Source organism: Schistocerca serialis, chromosome 2 (assembly GCF_023864345.2).
Source record: "Schistocerca serialis cubense isolate TAMUIC-IGC-003099 chromosome 2, iqSchSeri2.2, whole genome shotgun sequence".
Classification (NCBI taxonomy): Eukaryota; Metazoa; Arthropoda; class Insecta; order Orthoptera; family Acrididae; genus Schistocerca; species Schistocerca serialis.
In genome coordinates, this window is record NC_064639.1 from 868,464,787 (window position 1) to 868,482,110 (window position 17,324).

A 17,324-nucleotide genomic window follows, 5' to 3' on the forward strand; every position below is an offset into this window, starting at 1 on the left:
ACACTTCATGGAGGGAAGGTGCCAACAAACATGAAGAATAGCAAAAAATCTTGACAATTAGGTGTATGAATATGCCACTCGGGGCTTCCCAGTGAATGATGCCATACAACTTTACTTCACTATGTTAGTCCTAGTAGTTCATCCGTTGTCCAGTTTTTGTATTCGTTATTAGGCTTACGTGTGCAGTACCCGTATTTGTTGTTATGCACTCATCTGACCAGAAGTTATGTTCTAATTGCCACCACACTTCAATAATTTTCTCTCTACCTAACTTCCTTCTGTTCATTTCTCTTTTTGAAATCTCTAACCTCTCTGCTACATTATGGGATCAAACATTCCACATGATTACTTATGGAATGCAAGACCTGTTTAAATTTAAAATTGAGAAATGTACTCCACTGTGTGGCAGCAATAGTGTGGTAAGCTGCAAGTCAAATCACCATTTCACTTGCTTATACAAATAACCACCACTAGAGTACCCTTGTCGGTATTTCACTTCACATTGAGGCCTCTGTTTACACAGATTATTAGCAATTGATTGCTTTATGTTTTTCAATTTTAAGAAACACACCATATGGAATCGACCTGATGCAAGACCTGTTTTTTCTGATGGCAACATTCTGTTGAATAGTCGGCTAATGTTTGGTGATCGGACCTTCAGTGGAAATGATTTACAGTGGACTGTGTGTACATTGAAATTAAAGTGTGCATAATTGTTCGTGACCTGCCAGTAAGTAACTACACACAAAATTATTAACATTTGAGGATAAGGATCTTCTGCAATAAAAGACAATGTCATTTATTCAGTTTATTGATCCTTAATCCAAAAAGAGTGCACCTAACAATGCCCTTCTCATTGACACTGGTGTGTTTCACGAATCCAAGTCCATTTATTCCAGATAAGTCACAGTGTACATCTACGTCTACATCTACATGAATATTCTGCAAATCACACTTAAGAGGGTGAATGGAACAGGAAGAAACCCTAATAACTTGTACAATGGGACATACCCTCTGCCATGCAATTAAAATACAGATGTAGATGTAAATAGCAGCAGACATGGATACTGTGTGCAAAAAGTGTTGCAAAATAGAGTTAGTAGCAACAAAGTAATGAATTTAAATGTCTTGAAGGATGTGGTAGGTCTTCATGCATTTCAGTGTTTATAAGGTCATATCCCCTGAACTAAGTGTCGTATGATGATGTAATTTTTCTGGTACATTCAGTGGTATATATGAATACAGTCAGCAGAATGTATCATGAATACAAGTAGTAGTAAAGAAGTAATAAATTAAAAATGCCATACATCATGTGGCAGTCTAACAGCATGAACAGCAAAAATTGTAAAGAAAAAGTTTCATAAAGGTTCGAAATTAAGTGTAAAGTTTGTTGCAAGTGTCTACGTGCTCTCACTCTCAAATACTGACAGTGATTCTTTGCAGACTGTAAATGAAATGTGTACCATGTTTGGATGAAATCAGTCCAGGAGGAGATGATGAACACGAACACGAACACGAACACACACACACACACACACACACACACACACACACAGCCCTCCTATTAAATACAGTGTCAATTAGAACCAAACTTGGTACAAATCTCACTCAAGCTGTTAGCACATGGACCGTGCTTTTGAATGTCATCATTGAACGTGCCAAGTTCATCGTGCTGCTGAACACTCAAAAGCAGTGCGAATTGTGCATATGGTTTGTGTGCCTCAACATGGTATACGCAATCGCAAAGCTCTTCATCGGCTGTACCTAGCCCATAAATCACACCGTTTACGAAATGTGTGTATGTAAAATTTCTACGTTAGCGCTACTAAAATGCACATTTTCTCCCTTGTACATGCAGCACTTATGCTGTTCTGTCTGCAGTGTACTTAAATAAAAACTTCAATATCCATGTACATGCTGTAAGGCAAAAAAGTAAGTACCATGTCCAGTCAATAAGGAAACTGGCATATAAAAGTTTCATAACAAATAGAGCAATACAATTACTTGACCACTGTTGCTGTTCTGTAACACAATCTTTACAACATGTGAATTACAAAACTTAAAAGTAGTATGGGCAAAATATCTTACTGCAAGTTGTCCTGTAGATTAAGCCTTGGAAGGAATGTACCCATATTTACATAACATCAAATATTACTTATATAAACGAATAAGAAAGCACTGGTCAATGCTCAAACGCATGTTCAGAATATCTGACACGCCACACTTTTGGAAAGACTCCTCAATGTGCTACTCCATGCTAAGCTCAATGCTCAATGTTTGGATGCACGGTCCATGTGCTAATCGCTTGACCGCCTCAAAAGAAATTCTCTGGTGGTGAAAACCATCAGCTTATCATCGATGTGGGGGTGGGAATGAAAAAGAAGTGTAACCCATGATGAGCAAATATCCAGTACTTTATTCATCCAGTATATGAAACTGAGAGCAATTAGTCACTTTCAACAGACTTTACAAGTAATTTCAAACCTGTAAAAATTCTTTTGCTCACTGACACCACCCACAAAATGATGAAAGGAAAGAAGTTTATTACTTACTACATTTTCACTGTTCAGGCATGACAATTGCCGCATCGGGAATGACTTTTTAATTTACTACTCCTTTATGACTAACTCTGTTGCTAATATATTTCACAGACAGTATCCAATATGTCGCTGAATAAACCTGAAAAATTGTACAACACATAGTTCAGAAGATAAAATCTCATGAACATTGAGCTGCACAAAAAGGAAACTTCATGGCAAAATCCACTAGAGATAAAGGTGAAATGTGTGTAAATAATGTTATTAAACATGTGTGAAATACAGTCACTTTTGTGTACACGGGCGAAGTTGTGGATAAAAATCTTTGTATATCATAAATCACCATCTTACATACCAAGGATTGTGAAACATGTACTGAATATTTTAAGAATAAGACTGTAAACTTCACTGATGCCACCTCCTTCTGAATGAGATTTCAGATGTACTGAACAATAATTTTGGCATAAATGGAATAAACTTACTGTGTTGGTGGTACAATGGAAAACATGTTAGCATAAGAGCATCAGACACATGTGGATTGCTGTTTTTTAATTACAAAGATTTGTTTTCGGTTGTTCTGTTGGCTATGTGGACGCAAATTGTGAATTCATTAGGACTGATGTCGGCACTTCAGGAAAAGAATATGACACTGGGACATTATGATATTATGAAAAGGGTGGATTGCTACTCATCACATAAAGGAGATGCTGAGTTGCAGACAGGCACTACAAAAAGACTGCTACACATTTAAGCTTTTGGCCTAAAGCCCTTCTTCTCAAATAGAAAACCCACACACATTCACACAAGTACAACTCACACACACATGATCACTACCTCTGACCACCATCCCATGTTTTCACATATTTTTTCTTAAACATATATTTAAAAAAATACAGTTCAGAATTCTGGGATATGGGATCAAAACTGAGAAAAGTGATGTATGGATCAGATTCTACAACATTTCTACACTGCAACAGCAAGCCATCACATTCATCTGGACAAAAATAGTTGCTGTCCACCAAGTTGCTTAAGATCATCTTAATTTTCCTGACACAGGACTCTTTCTTTGACACAATATTTCTTGGGTCCAGGCAAGAAACAAGTCTAACTAGAGGATAGATCAGAGTGTAGTTTTGTAAAAAAACAAAATGTTTATGATGAACAGCTCAGATAACAAGAGAGACGACAATTACGAGCTTTTGGAAAGTGGTGCTACAGAAGAACACTTTTTAATATCCACTGGGAAGGTTGGATAACTGATGAAGATGTACTGAAAGGAAATTCGGAGAAAAGAAATTTATGGCACAACTTGACTAAAAAAGGGGATCAGACAGTAGGACACATCCGGAATCATCAGTTCCGTGATGGAGGGAAATGTGAAGGAGGTAGAAATTGTAGAGAGGCACTAAGTCTGGGGTACTGTAGGCATGTTCAAATGGATGCAGGTTTCAGGAAATGTGCAGGGATGAAGTGATTTGTGCACGATACTCTGTTCTGGAGAAGTGCATAAAATCAGTCTAAACAGTGAAAGAAGCAGCAGCAACAACGTATGTCATTACCTGAAGACTGTACTTGCCAGTGAGCACAGTTTTCTTCTGCAGAGCCAGGTTTGGGGGAAGACAGCCTGGGCTTATTTCCCTCAGGTCTGCCAACTCCCACTGCTGTGTCACAAACTCCTGCATTTCAGAGTAATTGTACTGCAACAAAAATCTGCAGTAAGGACAAATTCCAGGTAAGTACAACACAAGTACAATTATCTACTAACAAACAAGCAACATATGCCAGTTTTTTCCTTTTTTTTTTTTTACTAAAAATTGTAAGCCATTTCCACTTGTGAAATGTTAAGAGGAATCCCAATAACAAAATGCATATCAAAATTTAAAAGTTACTGAAGCATTTTCAACTTCATTTTATTCCCATTACTCATTTACACAGATCAAATAGAATGCAATCCTTGAGATGTGGAAGGAAGTCAAAGCCATACATTTCATTTATGTGCAATCTAATGCAATGACCTAACATTATGAAAGAGTGTTGTATCATGGCAATAATTCTCATTTTAATTTAAAGTTTTAATGAAGATACTCTTCAATAGAGCAGAAGCAGGTGCAAAAAAAAAGTTATATGACTCCACTATACAACCTTCATGAAATTTAATATGGCCCATCAGTCTGCTGAATACATGTGTGTCCATGCACAGCACAACCAGGCATTATTCTCATTATAAATGATGTTGTAGATGACTGATGACTTTGGGCTTGTGGTAATTGTTTCTGACCTCTGTCAAGCACAGCTAGGACACAACACATCATAACAATATAACAATTATAGTAGGCAGGGTTTGTCCCTGCCTGTCCCCCTGCCCTCCTCCCACTCACATCTCACACAGCAACCTGTAAGCTAGGTTGCAATCATATGCTTCTGCTCCCAGTAGTTCCTGCAAAGTGCAAGGCTATATTGCACGTATCGTATGTGACTCCTTTCTGTACTAATGTTTACTTGTTGCAGTCTCTACAGAGGTTTTTTTCACGTCCTAGCATTAGATGTCATGCTATTCACTATTCTTTATGAAAAGATAAATGTTGGTAACAACAAATAATTACACATCAGGGTAGTTTCATCTCAAATCATACAGGTCAAGAGCGAATGTGTCACATCACTATTCCAAAGTTTGCTGAAAAAAATATATGTTGAAGTTCCACATGATATCTCTCCAAAACCACAATATTTTGATTTTCCGATGATTTGCTACAATGCTACAGACCTCTCTAAATGAGAGCATTAGTGAAAATGTCATAATGAATGGAAAAATTGTAATAAAGAAACCAAAAGTGATAAGAGGTATGAATTTATTTTCAATAAATACTTTGTTCCCAATACCATGAGACATGATTAATACACACACAAACTTCTGAGCCTTTTTTTCATGTTTTAAAAATAAACTAGGAAAATTTGTAACTTTTTTGAATTTGTAAATTATGTTTTGAAACTATGAATAGTTACAGAATGTTAACTGTCTTGAGAAATGATAAAGTGTAAGGACTGCTGTTAGCCATGATATTAACACATGAAATTCTTAAACTGTGAAAATATTTTTATATAAAGATGAAAGAATCTGAAATTTTTTTGGTTATTTAGAAATAATTTTCACCAAACCCCCATCCTAAATGTTCTAAAAATTTCATGGTACATTAGTTGATCACTGTACTTAGGAAATGTACAATCACAGTGGGCAGTACTTGTCTGTGCAAAATGTGACAAATTTTTTTGGTACTACTCTCAAGATCAAAAATTATAAATTCAGGCTCTCCTATTTCATTAGGAGATATGCTTCTCTTATTGACCATGTCATATATCTTGTTACCTTTTTAACTTTTTCATCATTTTTGCCAACAGAGATAACATCAGCCTGGTTAGGATTTGCCTGATGCAATCTTTGTAATCAATTAGGTAATATTCCAGAGCAACAGTAAGTGTATCATTTTGCATTGGATGCCCACATTAAGAATCTGGGTGTGCCCTATCTTCCTCATTCTTTATTTTATGAGCTTTTGAAATCAAATAATGTGAGGAAGTGAGTATGTATTTCTGTGTCTGCTGCTTAGAGCAGCTACCTGGTAACAGTGTCAATAACTGTACTTTCTCAGTATAGGTGCCTGCTGAGATAGCAGTATTTAGATTTTGAAACCACACATCACATTTCGTGTGCAGGTTCTGCACCAAGTGCACCTACATTATACACTTCACAAACTTGTTTCAAATTCTTCCACTTTTCATCTTACATACTGTTTCCTCATTGTGCTTCTTACTTTTCCTGGACATTTAAGAGGGGATACAGCAGGAGCTGCATTCAACGCATCAGCAACTTCGCACCCAGGAATACGAACATCTACACTATTTTCTTCAGTTTCACATTTGAGTGATTGTGATTGTTGAGGTAGGATGTCACTAAATTTCTTCTTGTAGTGAATCTAGCAATTCCTGCACAATGGATGTGATGCTAATGCCGTTACTTGAGGACCACGATATTTCTGCAACACCTCTGACAGATTTCCAACAACTGTGAAGTGTTTTCCACTTTCCTTAAACACCACCTTCTTGTGTCGTTTTTCATGGTCTACACATCTCACTCTTTCATTACTGTATTTCCTCACTGACATTGTATTCAACAAAAAGTTCAAACCAAACACAAAACTCAAAGCAGAATGGTTTATGTGCAAGTTCTCACTCATTTGTTATACACAGAAGAGCACCGGAAACAGTGTTGCCAACATGCATATTTTACACTAGAAATTCAGTGATGCAAAATATGCAGACTGTTGAAAATTTTTTTTAACACTTTACACAAGAAAACACTGCCTACTGTGTTTGCACAGACTAGTAACATATTAACCACACAATATTTGATGTAATTCTCAAAAGTTTTTGGATGGGGGCTTTTGAGTAAATATTTCATAAAAACTTGTAAAATGCAATTTTTTATATTTTTAATAAATATTTACATAATAGAGATACCTGGAGCAGAGAAGATACTGTTTATAATTACATCACTAGTATATGACAATATGACAGAAAAGATTGCCTTCTGTAAGCTTCCTAATTAAAAAAAACGCATGGATATTTAAACAAACCAGTTTGTTATGCTTGCTTTGTAAACAAGAGTAAATGGACAACTGAATGGGCCCTTGTCATGACAATAGCTTTTTATACAAAATTGTAACTAGTGACGAGTCTCGAGTTGTGTGAAACTGCACTATCAAAAATCTAGGGTCAACATGTGCTGATAGTGTTTTCCTTCAGCTGTGTTGTCATAATTTTTTCTGTAATGGGCAAAGGAACACCATGGCATATATTACTGAAGAAATATTTGCATGAACCATTCACTATTTAGGTTATTAAATTTTGTTCATTATCCTTTACTGGTTTTAAGTGTTTTCATACCCCTCTGCTGAAGATGCAAATTCAGTTTTGATACATACAAGAAATGAGATATAAAAGACAAGAACGACAAAAGTATTGAGAGCAAGCAGGAGGAGTTCTATTTTTGTTTTATGTAGTAAAACACCAATTGTACCTTATAAAGAGGGGAGTAACATGCCACAAAATGATAAAGATGACAAATCTAATAGGATAAATAGTGACTGACTGCTGCAAATACTTCCATAGTAGCAGTGTAATTCCAAATGTATTTATAACCCTAAGTAGAAAAGTAAATTAGAATTTCCATCAAAAAGGGTTAAAACATTTGTTAGTTTGATGTTGATATTTTCCCACCACAGCACAATATTTTGGTATATGCAGGAGCAATGAATCATCAATCTTTTGTTTAATACCAAGTCTCACAGCTGCACCATCCATCTTATTCACCATATTTGTCAGCTTCGGCTATTTCTTCCTGCTAAAACTTACCATGCTACTGAAGTGTTCGAGATTAGATCTGCAGGCTAATGTACTGCGTCAAATTGTTCCTATTTTGAGTAGGCCTGTAACCAGTCAAAATCTTTACGTCTAAAGTATCTATCAGACGTGCTTGATATTTATATCTTCAAAAGCACCAGCTGCTGCTATAGTCTTCTAAGTGTGTTTATGAAGTTACATACTCCACAGGTTTTCCTGCTTTGTTGTTATCCCAGCTGTGCGGGTATCAATGGGCTACAATATGGATACAGGGTGTACATAAAGTCCGTGAACACTTTCAATTATTTATTGCACAAGAACTAAACATTGTACAGATGTCATACATATTGCATTTTGAAGAGAAACTCTGAAAGTTTTTTTTATTATTTTTTTTTTATTGCGTCAATACGGTAATTGAATTCTTGCCACACTCATCACAGCATGGCATCGTCAACTGTGGCACTCGCTTCCTGTATTCTCTCCCTGAACTCCGCTACATCACGTGGTACAGGCAGTACATACACCAGGTCTTTAATGCGTTCCACAGAAAGAAGTCACACGGAGTGAGATCTGGTGATCGGGGAGGCCACTTCATGAAACAGCTTGTCGTCATCACTGAGCTTCTCCACTAGCTCCAATTTGAATGGTTTCACAGACAGCTTCTGTCGCAGGACTTTCCACACTGCCACTGTAGCCATTTCGAGATCATGGGATGCACAGTGCACCGATTTCTTTGGACTCCTCATGAATGTCTCTCGTACATGTTCCACATTCACTTCACTCACACTGAGATATCCACTTCTCTTTGCCGGGTACAAGCAACCCGTAATAACGAATTTGTTGTGACAGTGGTAAATGGCCTTCCTTGTTGGTGGCTTCTTACCATACTTGGTTCTAAACATCCGTTGAACAGCTGTAGCATACTTTTTGTCGAACTCCAACAAACAGGAAGCTCGCTCCACACCTGAACTCGCCATGTTCACGACTAGTGCTAATTATCAGCAAATTACCAAACTACGCTGTGGTGGTATACATGAAAGGGGGGGGGGGGGGGGGCGTAATTCAGGGTTTCTCTTCAAAATGACATGTATATGATATCTGTACGATGTTTGGTTCTTGTGCAATAAATAACTGAAAGTGTTCCCAGACTTTATGTAAACCCTGTATTATCAATTAGATGGCCACAAAGCATAAAACATAAACTATGTAACGTCTTAAAAACCCTCAAAAGGCAAAGGTATCAGCTAGTACCGCACTCTCCCCTTTTGTTGGTATACGTATCCGGCACCTTTACAGATATCTTGAGGGAACAATAATTATTTTATTTATCTGAGTACAGTATACGAGATGCGACAATGAAGTAATGAGACTGATTTTCTTTGCAAGATGTGGCAATCCTGCAGGCTAGCATAGGCACAATATCTTTGACCTTGGTCTATAAGCTGCTTCTAGTCCAAGTTGCACACCGATGCAACTGCTCAGTCGTGGGTTGTGCTGTAATAAGTTAACACATGTTTGTACCTCTCGTCACGGAAATGGAACTGCATAATACTGCGCAACCTCACAGACAGATGTCAACTTGGCCAGGATGTGTGAACTCGTACGATCTGATCAAAGATTATCCATGAAAATGATTGCAGAAGAATTGAATATCAACCAAGAAACGGTTTGTCTAACAATAACTGAAGATCTTGGTATGAGAAAGATTGTCCCCAAAATCTCATAGCACAACAGTGAGAAACACTGAAAAATGTGGCAGCCGATCTGTTAGAGCAAATGGAAATCAATCCAGAATTGTTGAGTCATGTTATCACTAGAGATGAAAGTTGGTTTTTTCAGCACGATCCAGAGACAAAACGCCAAAGTTCGCAGTGGTGCTCGAAGGGATCACCCAGACCAAAAAAAGCTCACATGACAAAGTCAAAAGTGAAATGCATGCTTGTGTGCTTCTTTGATTACAAGGGAATTGATCATAAAGAGTGGGTGCCTCCTGGAAGAACAGTTAACCAATATTACTACAAAGAAATTTCAGAAAGAAAACGTAAAAGAGTTCTTTGTGTCCATGCCAACATTGGTGATAATTGGATTCTGCATCACGATAATGCGCCATCCTATAATACTGCTCTGTCAGTACAGCTATTTTTACCCTCAAAACAAATTTCAGCACTACCACAGCCACCTTATTCACCAGATATCGCTCCATGCAACATTTTTCTATTACCAAGAGTCAAAACTGTGGTCAAGGGACACCATTTTCAAACAACACAAGATGTCCAAAAAGCTGTGACGAGGGTCTTGGAGGATATTACAGAAGATGAGTTCCAGAAATGTTACTATCAATGGCAGAAGCGTTGGAAAAAGTGTGTGCAGTCAGAAGGGAACTACTTTGAAGGAGACAACACTAAACTTGACTAGAACTGTAAGCAATTTTTTTTTTCACATCAGTCTCATTACTTTATTGTCACACCTCATATGCCATAAAACAGACTGAAAGATAATACAGCTGTGCTTTTATTAGAAAACTGTTTCATCACCTGTTAAAAGAATTCTGTATTAGCAGTGATTATATTGGGATAACATGTAAGACAGATTAAAATAGGCAAACCTTGATCTGGTTCAAAATATTCATTACTCACATATTTCTTTTGTGAAAACCAAGAATATTAATTACTCACATATTTATTTGGTGAAAACCAAGAAACTATTGACTGGAAAAAGTATGCAGCTAAACAGTTGTTTTAAGTGTCTTACAAATTAAATTTCTTGGTGAATAGTACTGAGTTTCTCGGGCTGAAAATTTTTGACCCTTTAAGAGCTTCATTCCAGACAGAGATCGCCAACTTAACTCTCCCAATTCAACAGGTGGTGTCTGATGCATAGAGCCTCCCTAACATTGTAACAGAACACAACAGAATCTTTATTCTCGCATGACATGTCATACACAATCTGAGCTCAAACATAATGTGGTATCTGGAACAGAATGACCCCCTCCAAGCCAAACATCAATCATGTGAAACGAACTTACACTTTTTTCACATGACATACTGAAAGCCATGGATCGAGGCAGTCAGGTAAATGCAGTATTTGTCTCAGTACCAAGCCTGCGCTCATTATCAAAAGTATGATCATATGGGGTACTGAGCGATATTTGTGACTGGACTGAGGAGTTTTTGGTAGGGAGGACACGGCAAGTTATCTTGGATGGAGACTTAGTGACAGGTGTAGACAAAACTTTGGGTGTACAACAGGGAAGTATGTTGGGTCCCATGTTGTTCACACAGTACTGGGTGGTTATAACTGAACTGACAGTGTTGAGAGTGCTGCAGTACAGGCCATATACAGTGCAGGGGGCTCAAACATCATAGGTATGCGCATGATGTGGTTCGCTCAGAGAGTATTCTGAAAAAAATAATAGTTACACTTTCTGCAGCAGGTGAAAATATGAGGGTTGCCCAAAAAGTAATGCACCACATTTTTTGTTCTTACACAATTCTTTACTGAACATAATCAGAATTACACAAACAAAAGAATGGTGTTTTAACTACACACCCTATTTTTCTACGTAATCTCCATCCCGTTCTATAGCTTTCCCCCAGCGCGAAACAAGGGTGTGTATCCCCTGTCGGTACTAATCCTTGTCCTGGTGGGGGAGCCAGAGATTCACTGTGTGAATCACCTCCTCATTGTCCTCAAAATGTCTTCCACGAATAGCATCCTTTAATGGCCCAAACAAGTGGAAATCCAAGGGGGTTAGGTCAGGGCTGCCAGGTGGGACAGCCATGGACGATCTCCCCGACTGCTGCAAATCGTGGAGCTCCGCCAAACTGCCTTCTGATGCCCTCAGCCTCCATGCCCAGCAACTAACTGTACATCTGTTGACAGCAGATGCTCCATAGACTTTGCACAAGCGTTTGTCAATATTCCCCACAGTTTCTTTCTCTGCAATGAGAAATTAAATGATGGCACATTGCTTGTAATAAACATCACCCACAGACGCCATTTTGAAACTGTCCTGGAACCACGCTATTTGTCGAAAGTGACGGAAACTTGGTGGACACACTCAGGACAGTTCAAATAACATATATGTAATGTTTCACATTTGTAGCATTGTTTTCAGATGAGGAAAAAATTGTGGTGCATTACTTTCTGGGCAACCCTCGTACAATGCTGTCAGCAGTCACAATGTGAAATGTTTCCTGTTCTGACATCAGTATGCTGCTTCTGGCTTGGTGAAGCATGTTGATTTCTTTTGTGAAGTGACTGCTGGTGTAAAGAGTTAAGAAGGTTGACATTTTCCATACAAGAGGCAATAGTTATTGAGAAGAAAGATTGTGCACTGCTGGTAAAGTTGTGTTATTAGAAAGACAGCAATAGCAGTGTTGCCTTGTGGAAATATTGTCGAAGAGACCCCATGTAAATAAATGAGCTACAGAATATGATAAAGAAATTTTTTAGACTGGTGTCCCTTCAAGCTGAGTGCAGCAAATGAAGCTCCAAGATCACCTACAATGCCATGACTCTGCCCTTCGTTTATTAGCATCCGTAGAAACAGATGACATGTGGTCAAGGAATATTTTTTGGATGGGCGAGGCAAATGTTACTCTGTACAGTGCCACCAATGCATAGAACTGTTGCATATGGAGTTCTACTGCACCACATTTTGTGCAGGAATATCCACTGCACTCAGCTTATGGGACAGTGTGGTGTACTTTCACAAGCTTCTTCACTCTCAGTCTACTTTCTTTCGAGTAGATGACAGCTCGTGGGCCTCTTAGGTTAGCAGTGACATCATCAGCACATTACAAGGGCCCTCTTGTGCAGCATGTGATTCTAGCCTTGGAAGAACACAACTGTGCCCACACCACTACTTTCATGCAAGATGGGGTGACACGTCGCTTGCCAGGTAAAAGATTTGGGTCAAGAAACCTTTGGTAATGACTGCATCATCTCTAGGCAATTTCCAGATGAGTGGCCTTCTGGATCCAGGGGACTTCTGGTTGTGGGAAGATCTGAAAGATCTTGTCTATCAGGGATGTAACTGGACTATTCCTGAACTGAAGGATAGCATAAGATGACATATCTCTCTGATTACAACAGATACGCTATGCGCAACTGTCGACTATGTCATGTTATGGATGCAGCATGTTGCTGAGTTGGGCGACCATATTGAACACATGCATTATCTTGTGACCTTACCTTCATAAATGTGCCAGAGCCACCATTATCATGCGTTTAATTGTTCCTCTCCTTTCCCTGCACCTGCACCACATTCCGACCGCTTACAGCATCATGGTGGCAGAAAGCGGAACTACTATTTTTTAAGCATACTCCATGAGAGCACCAATTACTGAACATACCTATGATGTTTCACCATCCTGTGATGTATACAGCCCACACTGCAGCACTCGGTACATTAATGATCTTGACGACAATATTATTAGTAACCTCAAGACCTTACAAAGATGATGCAGTTATTTACAATCAAGTACAGTCTGAAAGAAACTGCACAAATATTTAGTCTGATCTTGATTATAATTCAAAGTGGTGCACAGATTGGCAACTTGCTATGCCTACTTGTATTTCCTCCCAACTAGGACAGGCTCGCTCTCTGTTGTCTATTTTCGAAAGAGGATAAGAACCATCTTAAAGATTTTCCATGAAAATCATAAGCAGCCATTTTGTGAAGCTATAGCTTATGTCTACCGTATAAAATGTTTCAGTGAGGGGACAAAAGATATTGGATATGCACAGCTTGTTATCGAGGCATTCGCTTATTTTAGTAATTAGTTTGTTAATAGCATACTTAACAAACCCAAAGCCTATTTTGCCTCAGATCTGCTACATACTCCCACTATTTGCTCAGAAATGGTCCCTAAAGCATGTTAAAATAGCCTATAATTTGTGTGTGAAAAACAGGGCCAGTCTCCATTCCAGAATGGTACAATCTTCTAAAACAGATACAGCAGGTGGGTATACCGTTGATTTACTTATGTTGTAGAGAAATCATGCCTAGCTTCATTTTTTATAACAAAGTATCGAATATGTAGAAATAATCAGTTTATTGTCAGCTGAGTTCAAAATATCAATCCCATAGTGATTTTTCACCCACAGTATGGTATATTCTGGAAACTATATTTTAAAACAATGTCTCATTTATTACCAATTACCACTCAGAAGCTTGTGAAGTTAACTACCCTGGCATTCTTCAAACAGTCACACTCTTAGCTTTTTTATAGCTCACATACTAATAATAATGATGCATTGTGTTGCTCCCCACAAGAGCACTGACTGTGACAAATGCACAGTTTAAATATTCTACAACTACTACTGCACATAAAAATGTGATAAAAATGAATTGATGGGTACTCAACAGTGCATTTCCAATCAGGTTCTACAGCTACATTGTTATTAGCAAAGCCAAGAAACTTTACAACGAGCAGTTAATTGCGAACTCCAGGAAGAAATCTAAAGCCATGTGGAAAGTTATCAGTGATAATAAAGTTGGGATGAAAAACCAGAGTCACTCAATAACACATGAAGAATGAGGGAAGTGTCATGTCTGACCTTAAAGAAATACATTAATTATTCAATAACTACTTCACAAACATTGACAACAAACTTTCTTCTCAAACTGATGCTCCAGTGACCCTACCAAAACACTGTTTCTTGATCAATTCACACTGGGTGAAATCTGCAGTATTATAAAACCGAAACCAAACTCACTCTCACATGGTTTTGAAGGCATATCTGATTATCTTCTGAATCCAATCTGCCATAATGTGTCTCCTCCCTTGTCAGATATGATAAACCAAGCCTTGCTGCTGGGCCAGTTGCCTAAAATCTTTCAGACACCAGAAGTGGTTCCTTTCTTTAGAAGAGAAGATGAAAGGAGTATTGTTAAGAAGCCATGATCAGCTTGGCTTTTGAAATGGGAGGCCAATAAATGGGGTCCTATAGTCGTTTCTAAATTAAGTTCATAGGGGCTCAATGACAGAAAGCATACAACAGAAGTATTCCTTGATCTCACTTGTCATCAAGAATTTGTCCATTTATGGGTAAATGTTACAATATGGAGTTAGGGGAAAATGCAATAACTGGATTAGCTCAAATCTCTCAGAGTACAAAAAGTTGTAATCACCTCAATAACTGATGCATGCATACAGTCAAGGGAGCAAGTTGAAGGACAAGGCATTCCTTACTGCTTCACATTTGATCCATTTCTGTTTATTATTTCTACCAGTGAGCCAACACAAAGTATTCAAAAAGATCTGCCAGTAATGTATGCTGATGACACCAATATACTTAGGCCTATTTGATCCACTGTAACCAAGCTGATAAATAACTTAAACACAAACAAAATTACTACTGTTGTAAGGACAAAACTGTGTGTACATTTCATTTCATTTCATTCTATTATCTTCCTGTATATCATTTACATGATGTAGGAATTGTCACAACAAAGTTATCATACTAGTACAAGTACTACAGACATAATAATGGAATATCACTTTCAAAGCATTTTTTAAAAAGGTAATTTTTAAGCTGAGTCTTAAATTTTACTTCACCTATTATTGCCTTCTTGTACACTGGCAGAGCATTGTAGAGTTTTATTCCAAAATAACTTACATGCTTTTGGGTTTGTGTTGTCCTTACCCTTTCTACATACAAATTCTTACACGTTCTAGTATTATAATTATGGCAGTCCTCATTTGTACGTAGATTTTTCATATAATACACTAGTCTAGTACAGTCTGTGCTGCATACTCTAGATAATATCCCCAATGCAAAACATGGCGAATTGAGCCTGTGGGATAAGTACTTGAGATGGTCTTTCCAGCTTAAGTTTTGATCAATGTGCATGCCCAAAAACTTTGTGGATTGTACACTCTCTATCTTCTTATCCATTAGTTTTAACTGGAGGTCCATATCTTGAGTTGCTTTGCCATACTGTATATACATAAAATTTGTTTTACTTAGATTAAGTGTTAACTCATTAGCATTAAACCAATGTTGAATATATTTCAGGACTATTGCATATAGTTTCACCAAGGATAGATGATGTCAGATCTCAGCCAAGAGGTGACCACTACATTCCTCGGAGTGTGGACAGATGACACACTGCAGTGGGTCAAACACAAAAAACAAATAAAAATATAAAAACTGAAAACAGACTATGCAGTAATCCAGAGTAATATTCTGTGTTACTGAAACACTAAAACTGTATACTTTGCACATGTACACTCAATACTCCATATTGCATTCAACTCTGACACAGAATGTGTGCAGGAGAGAATAATTAAGACAATACTCCATATTGCATTCAACTCTGACACAGAATGTATGCAGAAGAGAATAATTAAGATAATGAGGCAGGCGCCTCTCTTTACCACCACTAAAACATCTATTTCTGGAGCTCAATATCCTGCATGTGCCTAGTATTTCTATTCACTGTGTTTTACTCAAGTGTATCTGCATATTTTTCAGAAAATAAAGACATCCACTATCAGACACATTATTCCAATTGTGTATCAGTAATTGCTCAACAGCTGTGTGAAGGACACAGCAGTGTGAGGCACAGGAGTTGTTCTATACAACAAACTTCCTGAAAGCTTAAAGTCAAACAGAGAAAGATTCAGAGCAAATGTGAAAATGTTACTGCAGAAGAATGTCTTCTATACATTAGAAGAATTTATGAAAGCCCATCTAAAACAAAATTAAATATTTTCTAATGTAAAATAAATTTATAGATGATTAGTTTATTCTACTGGTGTTGCTGTTATGAGATGTAAATTACGAAGTTAACAGTTTTCTTAAATACCTTTAGATTTTACCCTCCTATTGTGAGTTTATTAAAGTGAAATTGTAACAACACACAACAGAATTTCTGTGATCATTAAAATCAAATCCAGTCAAAACTTCACAAATTTCTTTCAGTCTCGCATATAAACATCACTTCCCTCTAAGAAATTTTAATTTGGTTGGATCACAATGTCGTACTGGACGTCACCACCACAACCCCCCCCCCCCCCCACCCGATTCATAGTTGTGGCAGTAGGCTGATATGTAGCACGGTTTTGGGTTGGCGAAGCCAACAGATGTGAAAGCAGATAATCTGGTTGTGGGAACAAACAGACCGGTAGCGAAGCGTGATGTTTTCGCCCGTGCCATATTGAAAACTGACAAATAAGTCACTAAATATAACGGCTTTCAATAACAATGATTCGTTATCTTACACATGTAGAGTTGAAATCCTAAGAAACGAGATATACAACTAAGCGAAGGTTAGTAATAGGATTCTTACGGAAGCGTTTAAGAGCCAACACAAATCTACAATTAGCATATGGCGCTGTTAAGTGATATTTGCAAAACAACATGCGGTTACATGACCTC

The 17,324-nt window shown here is 37.7% G+C and overlaps 1 protein-coding gene across 1 annotated transcript in view; it reads right to left on the reverse strand.

Moving 5' to 3' along the window:
• Positions 1-17,324, reverse strand: part of LOC126458186 (recQ-mediated genome instability protein 1-like) — a 113,670-nt gene that overhangs the window by 96,005 nt on the left and 341 nt on the right. Inside the window, exon 2 of the mRNA XM_050095062.1 lies at positions 4,097-4,234. Within this exon, the coding sequence (XP_049951019.1) occupies positions 4,097-4,234 (138 nt within the window). The remainder of the gene's footprint in view (positions 1-4,096; positions 4,235-17,324) is intronic.